The sequence below is a fragment of the Anabas testudineus genome, chromosome 4 (genome assembly GCF_900324465.2).
Source record: "Anabas testudineus chromosome 4, fAnaTes1.2, whole genome shotgun sequence".
NCBI lineage: Eukaryota > Metazoa > Chordata > Actinopteri > Anabantiformes > Anabantidae > Anabas > Anabas testudineus.
The window spans coordinates 25,834,543-25,850,079 of NC_046613.1; the positions used below are offsets into that span (position 1 = coordinate 25,834,543).

At 44.8% G+C, this 15,537-nt stretch overlaps 1 protein-coding gene across 1 annotated transcript; it reads left to right on the forward strand.

Moving 5' to 3' along the window:
• Window positions 1-4,527: 4,527 nt before the first annotated feature.
• On the forward strand, window positions 4,528-14,060 carry slc30a7 (solute carrier family 30 member 7). Its single transcript, XM_026346445.1, has 9 exons — window positions 4,528-4,694; window positions 4,980-5,081; window positions 7,632-7,745; window positions 7,841-7,928; window positions 8,497-8,626; window positions 9,075-9,296; window positions 9,521-9,565; window positions 10,214-10,349; window positions 13,884-14,060. The coding sequence occupies exons 1-9, from the start codon at window positions 4,615-4,617 to the stop codon at window positions 14,047-14,049; spliced, it is 1,083 nt and encodes a 360-aa protein (XP_026202230.1). The 5' UTR covers window positions 4,528-4,614; the 3' UTR covers window positions 14,050-14,060.
• The last annotated feature ends 1,477 nt before the right edge of the window (window positions 14,061-15,537 follow it).

The following is a 15,537-nucleotide window of genomic DNA, read 5'->3' on the forward strand; positions in this document are numbered from 1 at the left end:
GTACAGCTGGAACAGCACCGCCCTTTGGCTACGATCCAGCTGAAAATCCTGCTGTCTACTGGGCCAGGTCGTCTGTGAACAGATAAAAACATCTGTTTCTGCTCTGTAACTGTTTCTATTGTTGTTTCGTGGTTTTATCTTCAGGAAAAGTAACGTAGGTGATTTTCCTTCACAGCTGAAAAAACACTTTGTGAGAAGCACGTCGGCCTCTGTTCAAACACTTGAACTAGTTGTAGTGAGTGGAGCTGTAGCAGCTCACCTGAGGGTGGGGCATGTACTCAGTGGGTGCAGGAGCCCAGGGCAGGTGGTCAGTTATGGATTTAGCTTAGTTACAGGGGTTCTGTAGCTACAAAGCTTGATGTCAGTTGATGCAGCATTTTGAACAAAGTCTCCACACTGAAACCTGTGAGTTTCACTACCAGCCAACATCCAAACACACGTCCACGTCCAGCTCGGAGCCTCTGACTATGTGAAACAAGGACACACGAAAACGGTACGGAAAGTATGTTCATGAAAGAAATCGACTACACATCCTGCCCTGACTTACAGTCTCCTGGTGATAATTTCACAGATAACCTCGTTACCTCCACCCAAAATGAACATTCTTTTATAAGAACCAGTTTGAGTGGGACTGGCCGTTTACCATCTGGTCCACGGTTCAGACCAGAGCTGAAGCTGCTGAATGGTGATTTTGTGAAATGATGGGTTCAAACAGGGAGTTGCCTTTGTGGTTTTCTTTATTTACATCTCTTTCTCAGAGAGGACCAGACAAGTCTGGGACACTCGGTCCAGAAGAGGAACAGGTTTACAGGAGAAACTGTAATTTGTAATTTGTAATCTGTATTTTTTATGTTTCAATCCAAAATAAAACATTCCTGCAGTTTTGTTCCTGTGAATCTGGCTTAGGACAGGTTCAGCATCCAGGAAGCGTCCGTAGCGTTCTGAATATGAATGCGTTAAACATACGTGTTCTGTGTCTGACGCTCAAAAAGATTGATCAGACAGACTGAGTAGCCCTGCTGGGTCAGGTACCCCACCTGGACCCTGGACTCTGACGTTCCTGCACTTTCTCATCCTCACTCTAAGTTTTCTTTCTCCGGTCTGACCTGTAGGAACTAGAGCTACAGTAGCGTCACTTTTTAAAATATTTAAACAAAGACTGATTTTCAGTGGAACTTTGCTGGAGTCCAGTTTCTTCCAGAGTACGAAGCTCAGAGCAGCAGTGAAGCTAAAAAAGTGACTTTAAAGCATCAGATTGAAGAAACCAGCTGTTACTGTGTAGGTGGTTTCTCACTGACTGTGATTCATTTAGTCTCTCGCAGCCTGGTAAACAGATCTCTCAGAAACTGGTCCAAGGACTTCAGGTCTGACCCACATTCGTCTCTTCACACCTCGCATCTCAAACCCTGCTGTTTCCATGACAACGAGCTGAGGAGCCAGCGAGTTTTGTGTTGTCGACAAAAACACCACAATATTTAATTCTTTGGTCCAGCTCGTTAAATACAGAGTGCCAGGAATTAGACCGACCCCACTGCTGCACCCTCCAAACTACCAGAATAAAACCACTTGGTGGTTTAGAGAGTCTCTGGTGGTTTAGAGACTGGTGGTTTTGAGACTCTGGTGGTTTAGAGACTGGTGGTTTAAAGTCTGTGGTGGTTTAGAGACTGGTGGTTTACAGAGTCTGTGGTGGTTTAGAGACTGGTGGTTTACAGAGTCTGTGGTGGTTTAGAGTCTCTGGTGGTTTAGAGAGTCTGTGGTGGTTTAGAGTCTGTGGTGGTTTAGAGACTGGTGGTTTAAAGTCTGTGGTGGTTTAGAGACTCTGGTGGTTTAGACAATCTCTGGTGGTTTAGAGACTGGTGGTTTACAGAGTCTGTGGTGGTTTAGAGTCTCTGGTGGTTAGAGAGTCTGTGGTGGTTTAGAGTCTGCTGGTGGTTTAGAGATCTGGGTGGTTAAAGCTGTGGTGGTTTAGAGCGCTGGTGGTTTAGACAATCTCTGGTGGTTTAGAGACTGGTGGTTTACAGAGTCTGTGGTGGTTTAGAGTCTCTGGTGGTTTAGACGAGTCTGTGGTTGGTTTAGAGTTGTGTGGTTTAGCGACTGGTGGTCAAGTCTGTGGTGGTTTAGAGACTCTGGTGGTTTAGACAATCTCTGGTGGTTTAGAGACTGGTGGTTTACAGAGTCTGTGGTGGTTTAGAGACTGGTGGTTTAAAGTCTGTGGTGGTTTACAGACTGGTGGTTTAAAGTCTGTGGTGGTTTAAAGTCTGTGGTGGTTTAGAGACTGGTGGTTTAAAGTCTGTGGTGGTTTAAAGTCTGTGGTGGTTTAGAGAGTCTCTGGTGGTTTAGAGACTGGTGGTTTACAGAGTCTGTGGTGGTTTAGAGTCTGTGGTGGTTTAGAGAGTCTGTGGTGGTTTAGAGACTGGTGGTTTAGAGAGTCTGTGGTGGTTTACAGACTGGTGGTTTAGAGAGTCTGTGGTGGTTTAGAGTCTGTGGTGGTTTAGAGACTGGTGGTTTAAAGTCTGTGGTGGTTTAGAGTCTCTGGTGGTTTAGACAATCTCTGGTGGTTTAGAGACTGGTGGTTTACAGAGTCTGTGGTGGTTTAGAGACTGGTGGTTTAAAGTCTGTGGTGGTTTAGAGTCTCTGGTGGTTTAAAGTCTGTGGTGGTTTAGAGACTCTGGTGGTTTAGAGACTCTGGTGGTTTAGATATTCTGGTGGTTTAGAGAGTCTCTGTCAGTTTTGCTGACCCCCGTCCAGGACTTCCTGTGTCAGCTGACAGTCCTGTACATATCAGACTAAATACTGAAGCACACAGTACAAAATATGCCGCCCCCTCAGGCCCCTCAGGCCCCTCAGCCCCCCCGGGCTCCCTGACCCTGGATTACCCCTCTGCTTCGTGGCTCTGGGGCTCAGGATGAAGCTGTTGATGCAGATTCAGCTGAAACAGTGAGACGATGATAAACGTGTTTCTTTTTGCTCCATCTGGTGTTTTTCAGTCGTGAGGCGTTCGCTGTCCCGCTCGGCCTCCGTGACCTCTGTGCTGCTGTGTGAGAGAGGACGAAGGTTCTGCTGCGTCTTGTCATTTTAATGTCCTGCTCCGCTGGTATTTCCTGTCTGAGAGACGACGAGATGCAGCTCTTTGTCTTCCAGCGCTGAAGAGGCTCCGTCAGCAGCAGCAGCTCCTGTCGGAGGAGACACTCGAACGCAGCATCAATCATCTTTACAGATTCTCCTCGACCTCTCAGCGCCGCTCTGACGAGACCACGTGTCAGGACGAACACAAGGGGAATTTTTACATGTGATAAAAAAGGTTTCAGGCAGAAAACACCGGGAAGATGAGAAGCAGATCCTGGTTCTGGTCCTGACCCAGTTCATTGTGTCACTGATGGTCGTTGCTTCTGCAATGCTTATTATTAAAAAACAGGTGTTAATTCACTCATTTCACGCCTCCATTTAATTTAATGTTCACATCCTGGTCTTTGGACCTTCCTGATCACAGTATGAGTTCATGGTCTGAGTCATGGTCTTGCTCCTGAACCCTGGAGTTCAGTGCAGCTTCTTCTACTGGCAGTTTGAGGGGGGTTTTCACAATAAAGGTCTGAGCTTCTATTGACAGTCTGAAGGGACTGTACAAAGTAAGAGTTCCACTTCCTGTGTGTGTCACCTGTATTTGCTGGTGATTAAGCTCAGGATCATCTGAGTGGAGGAGGATGGAGCTGCTGCTGAGGACAGACTCAGTGACTCAGTGTGAAATCCAGAATAAAGAATAAAGCAGCTGCAGAACGTTGTCCAGAATCTTTGTGTTTTTAACTTGTCTGAACCTTTAGATAAGAGATAAGAGATAAGTTAAGCTTTATTGTCATTGCAACATCGTACAACAAGATTTATGACTCACAGCAAACAGGAGCAGGTCACAGAGGATCCAGCTGCTTTTAGTGTCGGAACAGTTTGAAAACGGGGCTCAAATTACAAACACACAAATTAAAGAACCATGTTAACCTGTTTTTATCATGTTCACGTCTGAATGTCTTCATTTCTCACTGCAGCAGAAGGAAAAACTCAGACTTAAAAAACCCATAAAACAAAACTGACTTCCATCTGACAGCTGATGATGTTCTGAGACTCCCAGAGAGGATTTATTTTTGGATCATATATGTATATAGATGAGGAGTCCTATGAATGCAGTGTGTAGGCCTACTGGGAATAGTGTTCTGATCCTGTTCTGGATCCAAATAAAGAAACGTTGACTCCGTGTCAACCCTGAGAGACACACGCACCTCGGACTCCCTCTGCTGATCCACTGTTTCAGAACAGACTGGACCGATCTACTTCAGATAGAAATAGGACAACGAAACATAAAGATTCAGGTACAACAGTAAATGGACTGATGGCAGACAGACATCCAGCAGCTCATAGAAAACAGACATAAGACAAATGAAAAGCACTGACAAAGTATCTGAGTCCTTCCCGCACTGAGCCAGTGTTTGAACTGCAGCTTTCAAACGCTTTTATTGTGAAAACGGACCCAACCGGAAGTTGACAGTTAGCATACAGTAGCTAAAGCAGCCAGTGTGTGTGTGTGTGTGTGAGTGAGAGACAGTGTGTTTGTGTTCAGGTGTGAAAATGTTACCTTTATCTATTAAGGACGACGAGTACAAACCCACCAAGTTTAACCTGCCGGTGAAGATCTCCGGATGGTTCAGGTAAATTCCCCGCTGCTAGCAGAGCTAACAGCTAACAGCTGAATCTAACGAGAAGCTGCTAGCCTTATGCTAACCGGCTAGCCCAAACAAACCGTCCCCACACCGACATCAGTCTTTATTAAGTTTATTTTTGTATTTCTGAGCCTGACAGTCGCTGTACCGTGTTACTGACAGTGTGCAGTGTGTGACTGTGGCCGTATGCTGTTTACAACCCTGGCGTTTCTCGGGTTTCGGGTTCCTGTTCAGCCTCTGATGCAGGGTTTGTGGTGGTTTTGTGTGTTTCAGGTCGATCCTCGCAGATAAAACCTCCAGAAACCTGTTCTTCTTCCTCTGCCTCAACCTCTCCTTCGCCTTTGTGGAGTTACTGTACGGGATCTGGAGTAACAGGTAGGCTAACGGCGTTAGCATCAGCCGGCGTGTCTTCAGGATGTGCCACGTATGTGTTAGCGCTGGTATGAGGTCAGGGTCGGTCCCCGTGAAAACCCAAAGTCCAGACTCTGTGATCTGGATCCGTTTTACTGCTGATTAATGCCGAGGTTCATCATCTGCTGCTATCATCGGTTTAACGGACGATAAATCAACAGAGCCAGGGGCGGATCGAGACTCTCTTGAACCAGGGGCCACAGAGGGGCCCCAGTGCTCAGAGTCTGGTAGAAACATGACAGATTAAATGTTCATGTCTTAGTATCTTTAGATGTGTTTGTGTGAACCTGTCACTTAGATGAACCCCTTTTCTTACAGAATCCTGTTGATATTGAATGATCAGTGTGTCAGTCCCAGCCCCCCTCCCCACAGTAAGAGGGGAGTCTCTAAGCTTTAAACAGTTTCTCCTGGTCGGTCTAATAATCAGACACAAACAGGCGACAGGTTTGTTTTTTTTAGGTTTTCCAGAATCTTTCTGTGACAAGAGAAACAGCTGATTGATTGATTGATTGACTGATTGATTGATTGATTGATTGAGAAGAACACAAGAAACAATTTTTTATTCAACCAACAGTTATTATAGATGTGTGGACATGAGTGGATGTGACATTTAACATGAAGTGTGAAAAGCTACAACCAGTAAAACCCGTAGGAAACCGGAGAACCACCAGCAGGATTTTTGCACTAAGACTAAAACCAGCAAACCACACCCTCTGATCTGGATTAACATCCTGTTGGATGAATAGAATAATGGTCAAATCAAATGTGCGTGTTAAACTTGCATTGATACAAAATTATTTGAAGCAATAACCGACAAATCTGAGGCTTCTACTAATCAGACTTTGGTGAATGAGCCGCTCAAACCATCACAGAGACTGTTCCAGCAGCTACTTTCTTCTCCAGAGAGTTATTACACAGTCAGGATCAGTGCTTTGGATCATTATCTTGCTGAAGAATTCAGTCGACGATCACTGTGACGCTGATTGCACATGATGCAGATCTCTTATTACCAAAGCATCCCCAGATCGTCACGTATCCACCTCCATGTTTTACTGATGGTATTCAGTAGGCGTCCATCATTTTATATGAGCTCTGTACTGGGTTTTCTTCTCTCATCAGTCCACAAGACTTGGTTCCAGTCATCTGAAGTCCACGGTTTGTGCATCGTAACCCACTGCAACCTTTATTTCTGGTTTGGCTTAGTTGTTTTTTTTCTTGGCAGCTCCGCCCATTAGTCCAGCTGACCTGAGTCTCCTGCACACAGTGTCCGTGATCACTGATCTCTTGTTTTATTCAATGATGCAGCTGATTCAGGAGCTGTGAGACAGGAGGACACTTTTATGGACTTATCTTCTTGGACAGATGCACACTTGGACCTTCCAATGCGCCTTCTTACTTAATGGATCCATTTGCTGCATGTCTCTGAAGAATATAGTGTAGATTACGCCTTTGAAAGGCTTTATCTCGTAGAAAATAACCTTCTCAAGCCAGGCTGCCTTTGTTTGCAATGAAAATCTACCTACCTCTACCTACATTGGAAGAGCCAAATACAGTTGGGACCATAGATATTGGAACAAAGATACGTTTTTGGACCGCCACACTAAATTTGAAATGAAACACTCCAGACTGTAATTAAAGGGGTTTGACAGTACTGTGGCATCAAGAATTCAGGAATTAGATATTTTTCATACATTACCATAAATAATGGTAGGAGTAAAGTAACAAATCAAATTGTATGGGTTGCCTTCAACACTCTTTTGCAGTCAGTGACTGAACCAGAGCATGAGGATTGTTTTAGGTGGTTTCCTTTTCTGTTCTAAGTCTGATCTGGTCTTTCTGTTCCTGCATGTTATCAGTGTTTTGCACCTGGATGTAAACCTTCTGTATTTACATTTCTGAAGTGTCTCCTCACTGTAGACTTTGATGACCACGACAAGTCACTTCCTCATCAGTGAACTTGACTTGCTCTTCACTGTGGACAGAACATCCATCGTGTGATCACGATCCACTTTAGTTTTTCTGTGCTCTTCAGACCTTTTGTTGTTGCTGAGCTGCCAGTTAACTCCTTCTTTTTAAGAATGATCCAAACTGTTGTACTGGTCACTCCCTCCTTCTCTTGCATACACAACATGTTGAGAGTTCTAGTAAATGGGGTGTGTATGAAAATGTATGTTATTCCTGAATGTGTTGATGCCACAGTTTTGTCACAGGACTTGAATTAAAGCACATCTTGGCCATTTCAATTCAATTTATATTGTCAAAACATAAAACATCAACCCACTAATAATAAAGTTGTTCCCTTTACATAAGGGAACTCTTGTTCTGTTTACATTTCTAACCACTGACTTTTTTTGTATTTGCTTTAAAATTGAGGATAAACCTTCTTGTTCAGACCTCCCACTATGATGATTTTAAGTGTTTCTGTCACACCGGGATCGGCCTGGTCACAGGTGGTTTGGACTAAGATCTTGTCTTGTCAGTCCTTCACACTGTGTGTCCATGTCCTGTCTTCAGTTTAGGTCTGATCTCAGACTCCTTCCACATGTTTTTTGACTGCACCGCCCTGCTGGCAGGTCTGGCAGCCTCCGTCATCTCCAGGTGGAGATCCAACGACAGTTTCTCCTACGGGTGAGATGATCTGCGTTTGGTCTCACTGATCTGGGATCTGCGGTGGTTCCTGCAGAACGCAGTTTGTGCTCAGCCTCTTTTCATCTGTGTTTTAGTTATGTCAGAGCAGAAGTGTTGGCCGGCTTCGTCAACGGACTCTTCCTCATTTTCACAGCGTTCTTCATCTTCTCTGAAGGCGTTGAGGTAACACACACAACCTGTCTCTCTCTCTCCAGCTGTTTTCACATATGCACTCCGGGCTATCTCTGGAGATAGCGATCACACACCAGGAGAAAGCCCGAGTGACATACAGTATGTTCCTACTCGGGGTAATAGTCCATTTGATTTTGGGGTGGGGGGGTAGTCTCTGGGTAGAATGAGCAGGAGGAACGACATGACACAAAAGTTTGCCTTGGAAATCCCAGTGTTTTATTTACAGCAATTCAATGTAGAACCGGTCACATGATTAGAAACATTATGTTTCTAACTCCTCCTCCTGAAGGAGAGAGAAGGCGTGACACAAAAGCAACCAACAGAAAACCAGGTAAATACCTCCTAAACTTTCTGATGTGGTGCTGACAGGAAACGCACCCTTGCTCGCTGTGAGTCCTCTAGACTATTACCTGCTGTGTTCACACCTGGGCTCACCCGGACATTACCTGAACTACCTGGCAGAGTTTTGAACTAAGTGATGTTACTCTGGGAAAAGTCCGGAGAAGCTCAGGGTTCCAGAGCATGTCTGTCTTTATCAACCTGTCTCTCTCTCTGGCAGAGAGCCCTGGAGCCTCCCGATGTTCACCATGAGCGTCTGCTTCCTGTCTCTGTGGCCGGACTCCTGGTGAACCTGGTCGGCATCTTTGTGTTCCAGCACGGAGGCCACGGACACTCACACGGAGAAGGAGGTAATTCCTCTAGAACCTCAGTTTTTAGAACCAATCTGTAGTGCCTGTAGTATTTCAGGTGACAAATCTTCACCTCTTCTTCCAGTTAATTGTTTCTAGTTTTGGTGTCTTGATTCAGGTTCTGTGGGTCACGAGCTAAACTGATCAAAGCCTCAGAGAAGCTGTCACACAGTTTTTCATTAGCCTGTTAGCATGATGAAGTGTTTTTAGTTTTTCATACATGAGGTGATGGTGATGCCACTGTTCTCAAACACAACGTTGGGCCCTAACGTTTAGCAACTAGCTGAACATGATCACAAAACTGTGTGAGAAGAGACAGGAACAGTTCTAACTTCAGGACTGAAGAGGTTCAGCATTGTGTTGAAAGTAGCTCCTGTTGTCAGCGTGACAGATGTTAGAGTATATCAGCTGTGTAGAACCTAGGTTCTCTGACTGTGTCTGTCCTCAGGTCACGGTCACAGCCACTCTCTGTTTAACGGCAGCCTGAGTCATGGACACAGTCACGGAGGACACGACCACCAGAGCAAACATGGAGGACACAGTCACGATGGACACGGACACAGTCACGATGGACACGGACACAGTCACGATGGACACGGACACAGTCACGATGGACACGGACACAGTCACGATGGACACGGACACAGTCATGAGGAACCGCACTGTCATGGTGAGAGTCTGACTCACCTGGTCAGGCTCTGTGTCCAGGTGTCACTTCCAGTCAAAAAAAATGTAGAGACCGTTTGGAGAGTTGTTCTTTCGAAACAGACCCTACCTGACGGTGGTTCTTCACCTCCACCTCTCATCATGTTTTCAGACGTCGTCTTGTGTTATTGTTGTTTTAAAGCAGCTGATAATTGTTCCTCAATCTTCTGTGCTGTCTTGGTCTTGTAGATGAGCTGGAGCCGGGGAAAGGAGCCAGCAAACAGATCCTGCAGGGTAAGAGCTCACATCACAGACTCATCACTACACACATCTTATCACTATCACATCCTGATTGGAGCTCAGGCCACAGCAGGCTGTTTTTGATTGGCTGGATCAGATTCCACAGCAGCTGGATTAAAGATGGAATCTGATCTAAAGCTAAATTTTTTGCAGCTGCAGCCTCTGCTCAGAGCCACTGGGTGGTGCTCTCACAACATCACACATCAGATAAAGGGAGGGAACAGAGTTCTGTCCTCAATTCCCAATAAAAAGAGGAAAACACATCTGCTTTTCTTCTTTTGGATTAAACATGTTAAAAACCAGCTGGACACAGGTTGAACTTTTATTTCCAGATAAATTACAGATTCACTGTGTGAAAATAAATAACTTGGTCTGTAACTTGTGTGGAACTTTCTTGGATGTTACACATGTGGAGGTTGATCGTGTTTGTGTGGAGTCACATGTGAATGTTCCCCTTCATGTGGGAAAGTGTATTAGACAGAAAATCTAAATAAAACCTTAAAATAAGAAGAATATACAAAGTGAGACAAGGCAAAAATACACAAATCTAGAAAAGGGTGTTTTATACAGGAATAAGCAACATTAAGAGGACTGAACATACATAAAATTTTTATGTGAGATAACCAACTGTGTGTGTTGCAGGTGTCCTTCTGCACATCATCGCTGACACTCTGGGCAGCATCGGTGTGATCATTTCTGCTCTGCTGATGCAGAAATATGACCTGATGATCGCTGATCCCATCTGCTCCATGCTCATCGCCCTCCTCATCGGAGTCAGGTAACAACACGACACTGAACATGTCTCCATCCTCTGCAGCTCAGACTGCTGGTCAGGCTGCTGAGACAGTTTGGAAACTAAACGTTAAATCTTTTACTGAAGGATCCACTGAACTCTATAAGGTCACTGACACATTATTAAGCTGCATTATCATATAATAATAATAAACACGATGAACATATCTGAGTTCAGACTCTGATGTTGGTAAAATCCAACGATTGATCAGCGTAGAAAACATTGAGCTGCAGCTTGGCCTGTTTCTGCATCTACTGCTTCACGTGACAAACGTGGTTTTAGCTTCACTGACGAACAGGAACTGTGAGGAACCTGCAAAGATTGTTTTTGAGATCAGATGCTCCGATCTGTAAAACCGAGTGTTTCTGTACATCGAGAAAATCCAACAGAGTGATACATCTTTACTCTAGAGGATCCTGTTATGTCACAGTCTCTTTCTCCCAGTCCTTTTTTCATTTAGATCAGATCAATAAGTGAAGCTGCTAAACTTCATACGAAAAACACAGTGAGTGAGTCAGTCTCAGGTCACTGTTGATCCTCCTTTAAGCAGTCTTGAGTGGTATCACAGGTGAGGCGGCTCCACCTCGGTGTCTGTGGAGGAGAAACAGCCTTTACGACCTGATTCGGTGTCCTGCATCATGGACATGTTGATGATCACAGACTCATGAGGGTCCGCTGTGATGGAAAGTAGTTGGTGGAATGCAGCAGAAGTATGTGATCAGTTTTCTTGTGTTGTGTTATTGTGTTTAACCAGACCCCAGTCAACCAACTAACAGTAACTTCCTCCTACTACTGTGCGTTGTGCCGAGTTTCTGCTCCAGCTTCTCATCACCCACATGTTCCTCCAGGAAACTGAATCTATTCAATTCATATAGCGCCAATTTACAACAGAAGTTATATCAAGGCACTTTACAGTGTAAGGTTTAAGACCTTACAGAAAATATTTATACAAAAGATTATAGAGAAAACCCAACAATCCCATTTGAGCAAGCTTTAGGGTGACAGTGGAGAGGAAAAACTCCCTTTAGAGGAAGAAACCTCCAGCAGAACCAGGCTCATAGTGGGCGGCCATCTGGGTTCATCCATCAGTAATCTTTTAAAAGTCATGGATGACATCGTCATCTGACATCAAGTTACACGTCTCACCTCTGACACCGCAGAGCTGCTACCTGTGTAAAATAAACTCTGGAGCATGTTGAGAGCAGCGTTTTTAAGAAGGGGCGCCTTGCTCCACCCTGGTGATTGAAAGCTGTGAGCAGCAGAGGCTTTAACCAACAACTCCGCCCCAGACTGACAGCTCTGTGCATGTGTAGGGGGGTGGGGTTGGCAGCGTCTTTGTTGTGGGCGTCCTTTACCTCAGCAGTGGACCAATCAGCTCGTCTCTGTGGATAATGACCTTTCTACACAGTGGACTGTAGCTCGCTCTACTTATACTGTAATCTGCAGTTGGACACGTTTCACCCACGTTCACTACAAATAATAATGATGATGATGATGATGATGATGATGACGTTGTTCATCATCAGAATCAAACACTCGTTGGTCGGAGGAAATCCTAATCCAACTAGACCACCATCAAACCACTTTTTTTAATAGAGACCACAAGCTTTAAAGCTGGTCCCCACAAAGAGCTATAAAAACTTCAGTTTTGTTCTTTGGAAGTGAGACAGTGGAGACACGTTGTTCCGTCCTCACGACCACACGTCGGTTTGAGGGTTCGGACCTGGTTTATTTTATGGTAGGGGTCAGGGATTTTCTGCATGGTTTCAGGAGGAGATACAAGGGGTGGGGTGGGGCGCTCATCAACGCTTTATGTAAATTAGAGTCCTCACTAGTACAGAAAGACCAACGTGTGCAACAGATGAAATGTGATGTCACTTCCTGTTTCTGTTGTTCTGTCTCTGGCCTGTGTGTAGAACATGTTTTAAAGGCTGGTTCCACCTATTACTGGGGCCCTAGATCTCCACAGTGATCACTAGAACCTCCTAAAAGGACAGAGCCTTTGAGAAGACCCTTAGAATCTCCTCACCGCCACTGGAACCATTTAAAATCTCCACAGTGTTCTGTAGCTGTTCTGCAGGATTAGATATGTGGGCATATCTGTGAAGTCATATGTTTAGACACAGGAGCTCACGGCTGTTGTAAAAAAAAGACATTATAACGTGTTTCTGTACTAAAAACGTCAGTGGAGCCTCGGAATAAAGACTGAATCCATCTCTGATCTCAGCTGCATCACTGGTAGATGTTACTTTTACCGAAAACTAATGTTAACTAAATGCTGACGTAAGTTTATTTCCACACCACAACCAACGGCGGCCTAGGAGGAAGGAAATCGCTCTGACCTGATAGATACTGTAGAAAATATTTTCCACTGAAGTAAAGAATGTGAAATTAGTAGTTAATGGGCTGCAACATGCCAAACCACTGGTATGGACCTGGAAAGAATGCTGGAGTCCGGTCTGGGCCTCTGGTCCTCTGGATGTAAATGCAGTGGTCACATTTCCCAGAAGCCCTGGTGATAAATGGAGTAGATGTGGTTTGATAGGCTGGAAGTGAATGCAGCTGCAGATTTAAAACATTAGTGGAGCTGAGCTGTGGTCAGCTGAGAGGCCTGAGTACAACCGCAGGCTTCAAGTTACTGCAGCTGAAACTGCTGCAGTCCCAGTTCACAGGGTGCAGAACTCCAGTCAAAAATCTACTGATCCTACACACTCTGACCAAACTCCTCTTTAAAATGTACAAATTCGTCGTAGAATTTGAGCTTCAAGGTCAAAACAGATCCAGTTTTATTTCTACAGCAAAAACTCAAATCTACACTTTCTGTACATGGATTTGATATCTGATCCTGGACCTAGGTGCACTGCATAGTAACACTGTGTTAATGTTTAGTTGTAAAACACTAACAGCTGTTTGGATTCCAGCCTCTAGTAACAGTAGAAATATCTGTACAATATCTAGTAATATAACATTATTAACTGTTATACTGGACTGCCTGCTGCCTAACACACAGCATGTAATCACCCATAAGAGGATGGGTTCCCTGTTGAGTCTGGTTCCTCTCAAGGTTTCTTCCTGTTGCCTTCTCAGGGAGTTTTTCCTTGCCACCGTCGCCCTCGGCTTGCTCATCAGGGACAATCTGATTATTATGATTCTTACACATTCACTGTTCATGTAAACTTCCATGGTTTCTTTGTTTGTGTAAAGCTGCTTTGTGACAATGTCAATTGTAAAACGAACTATACAAATAAAATAAATTGAATAATAGTAGTACTAGTAGTAGTAGTAGTAAATCCTTGTTCACACTGACTGCGAAGAAAATCCTGAGATCCTGTTCATTCCTGATATGTCATTTGTCATTGGTGGTTTTATTCACCTGTAGTATTAGTGCTGTTATTTACCCTGTCGCTGTAGTATTAGTGGTACTATTTACCCTCTCGCTGTAGTATTAGTGGTACTATTTACCCTCTCGCTGTGGTATTAATGGTATTATTTACTCTCTCACTGTCTCTTTGTTCTCAGTGTGGTGCCATTACTGAGAGAGTCCATTGGGATCCTGATGCAGAGAACCCCGCCCTCACTGGACCACTCCTTGCCCGAGTGTTACCAGAGGGTGAGTACTACACCCCACACCCTCCCCCTTATATACCCATATTACTCTGATTGGCAGGAGTCTGATATTTCCTAGCTTTATGAGGGGCACCTGAGTGTTGATAGGAAGAGAAACGGGGTAGGAGTGATCTTGAAGGGGGAGTTTGTGAACAATGTTCTAGAGGTGAAAAGAGTCTCAGACAGGGTGATGAGCATAAAGCTAGAAATTGAAGGGGTGATGATGAATGTAGTCAGTGGGTATGCGCCACAGGTTGGCTGTGAGTTAGAAGAGAAGGAGAGATTCTGGAGTGAGTTTGATGAGGTCATAGAGAGTATCCCCAGAGGAGAGAGAGTTGTTGTTGGAGCAGACTTTAATGGGCATGTTGGTGAGGGCAACAGAGGTGATGAGGAGGTGATGGGCAGGTTTGGTGTGAAGGAAAGGAATCTGGAAGGACAGATGGTGGTGGACTTTGCTAAGAGGATGGAAATGGCTGTAGTCAACACTTACTTCCAGAAGCGAGAGGAACATAGAGTGACATACAGAAGTGGAGGTAGGAGTACGCAGGTGGACTACATCCTATGTAGACGAGGTCATTTGAGAGAGGTTAGTGACTGCAAAGTGGTGGTAGGAGAGAGTGTAGCCAGACAGCACCGCATGGTGGTGTGTAAGATGACTCTGGAGGTCAGGAAGAAGAAAAGAGGGAAGTCAGAGAAGAAGACCAAGTGGTGGAAGCTAAAGAATGAAGAAACTTGTGAGGAATTCAGGCAGAAGTTGAGACAGGTTCTGGGTGGTCAGGATGAGCTTCCAGATGACTGGGAAACCACAGCAGAAGTTATCAGGGAAACAGGTAGGAAGGTGCTAGGTGTGTCATCTGGAAAGAGGAAAGAAGGTAAAGACACTTGGTGGTGGAATGAGGAAGTACAGGAATGCGTCCAGAGGAAGAAGTTAGCTAGAAGGAAGTGGGATGTAGAAAGGACTGAGGAAAGTAGACAGGATTACAAGGAAGCGCAGCGTAGAGTGAAGAGGGAGGTGGCAAAGGCCAAACAGAAAGCTTACGATGAGCTGTATGACAGGTTAGACACAAAGGAAGGAGAGAAGGACTTGTACAGGCTAGCCAGACAGAGAGATAGAGATGGGAAGGATGTGCAACAGGTAAGGGTGATTAAGGACAGAGATGGAAAGGTGCTAACAACCCAGGAGAGTGTGCAGAAAAGATGGAAGGAGTATTTTGAGGATCTGATGAATGAGGAAAATGACAGGGAAAGAAGAGAGGAAGATGTTGATGTTGTGGAGCAGGAAATAGCAGAGATTGGAAAGGATAAGGTGAGGAAGGCTCTGAAAAGGATGAAGAGTGGAAAGGGTGTTGGTCCTGATGACATACCTGTGGAGGTGTGGAAGTGCTTAGGAGAGACAGCAGTGGAGTTTCTAACCAGTTTGTTCAATAGGATTCTAGAGAGTGAGAAGATGCCTGAGGAATGGAGGAGAAGTGTTCTGGTTCCGATCTTTAAGAACAAGGGTGACACGCAGAACTGCAGCAACTATAGAGGAATAAAGTTGATGAGCCACACAATGAAGCTGTGGGAA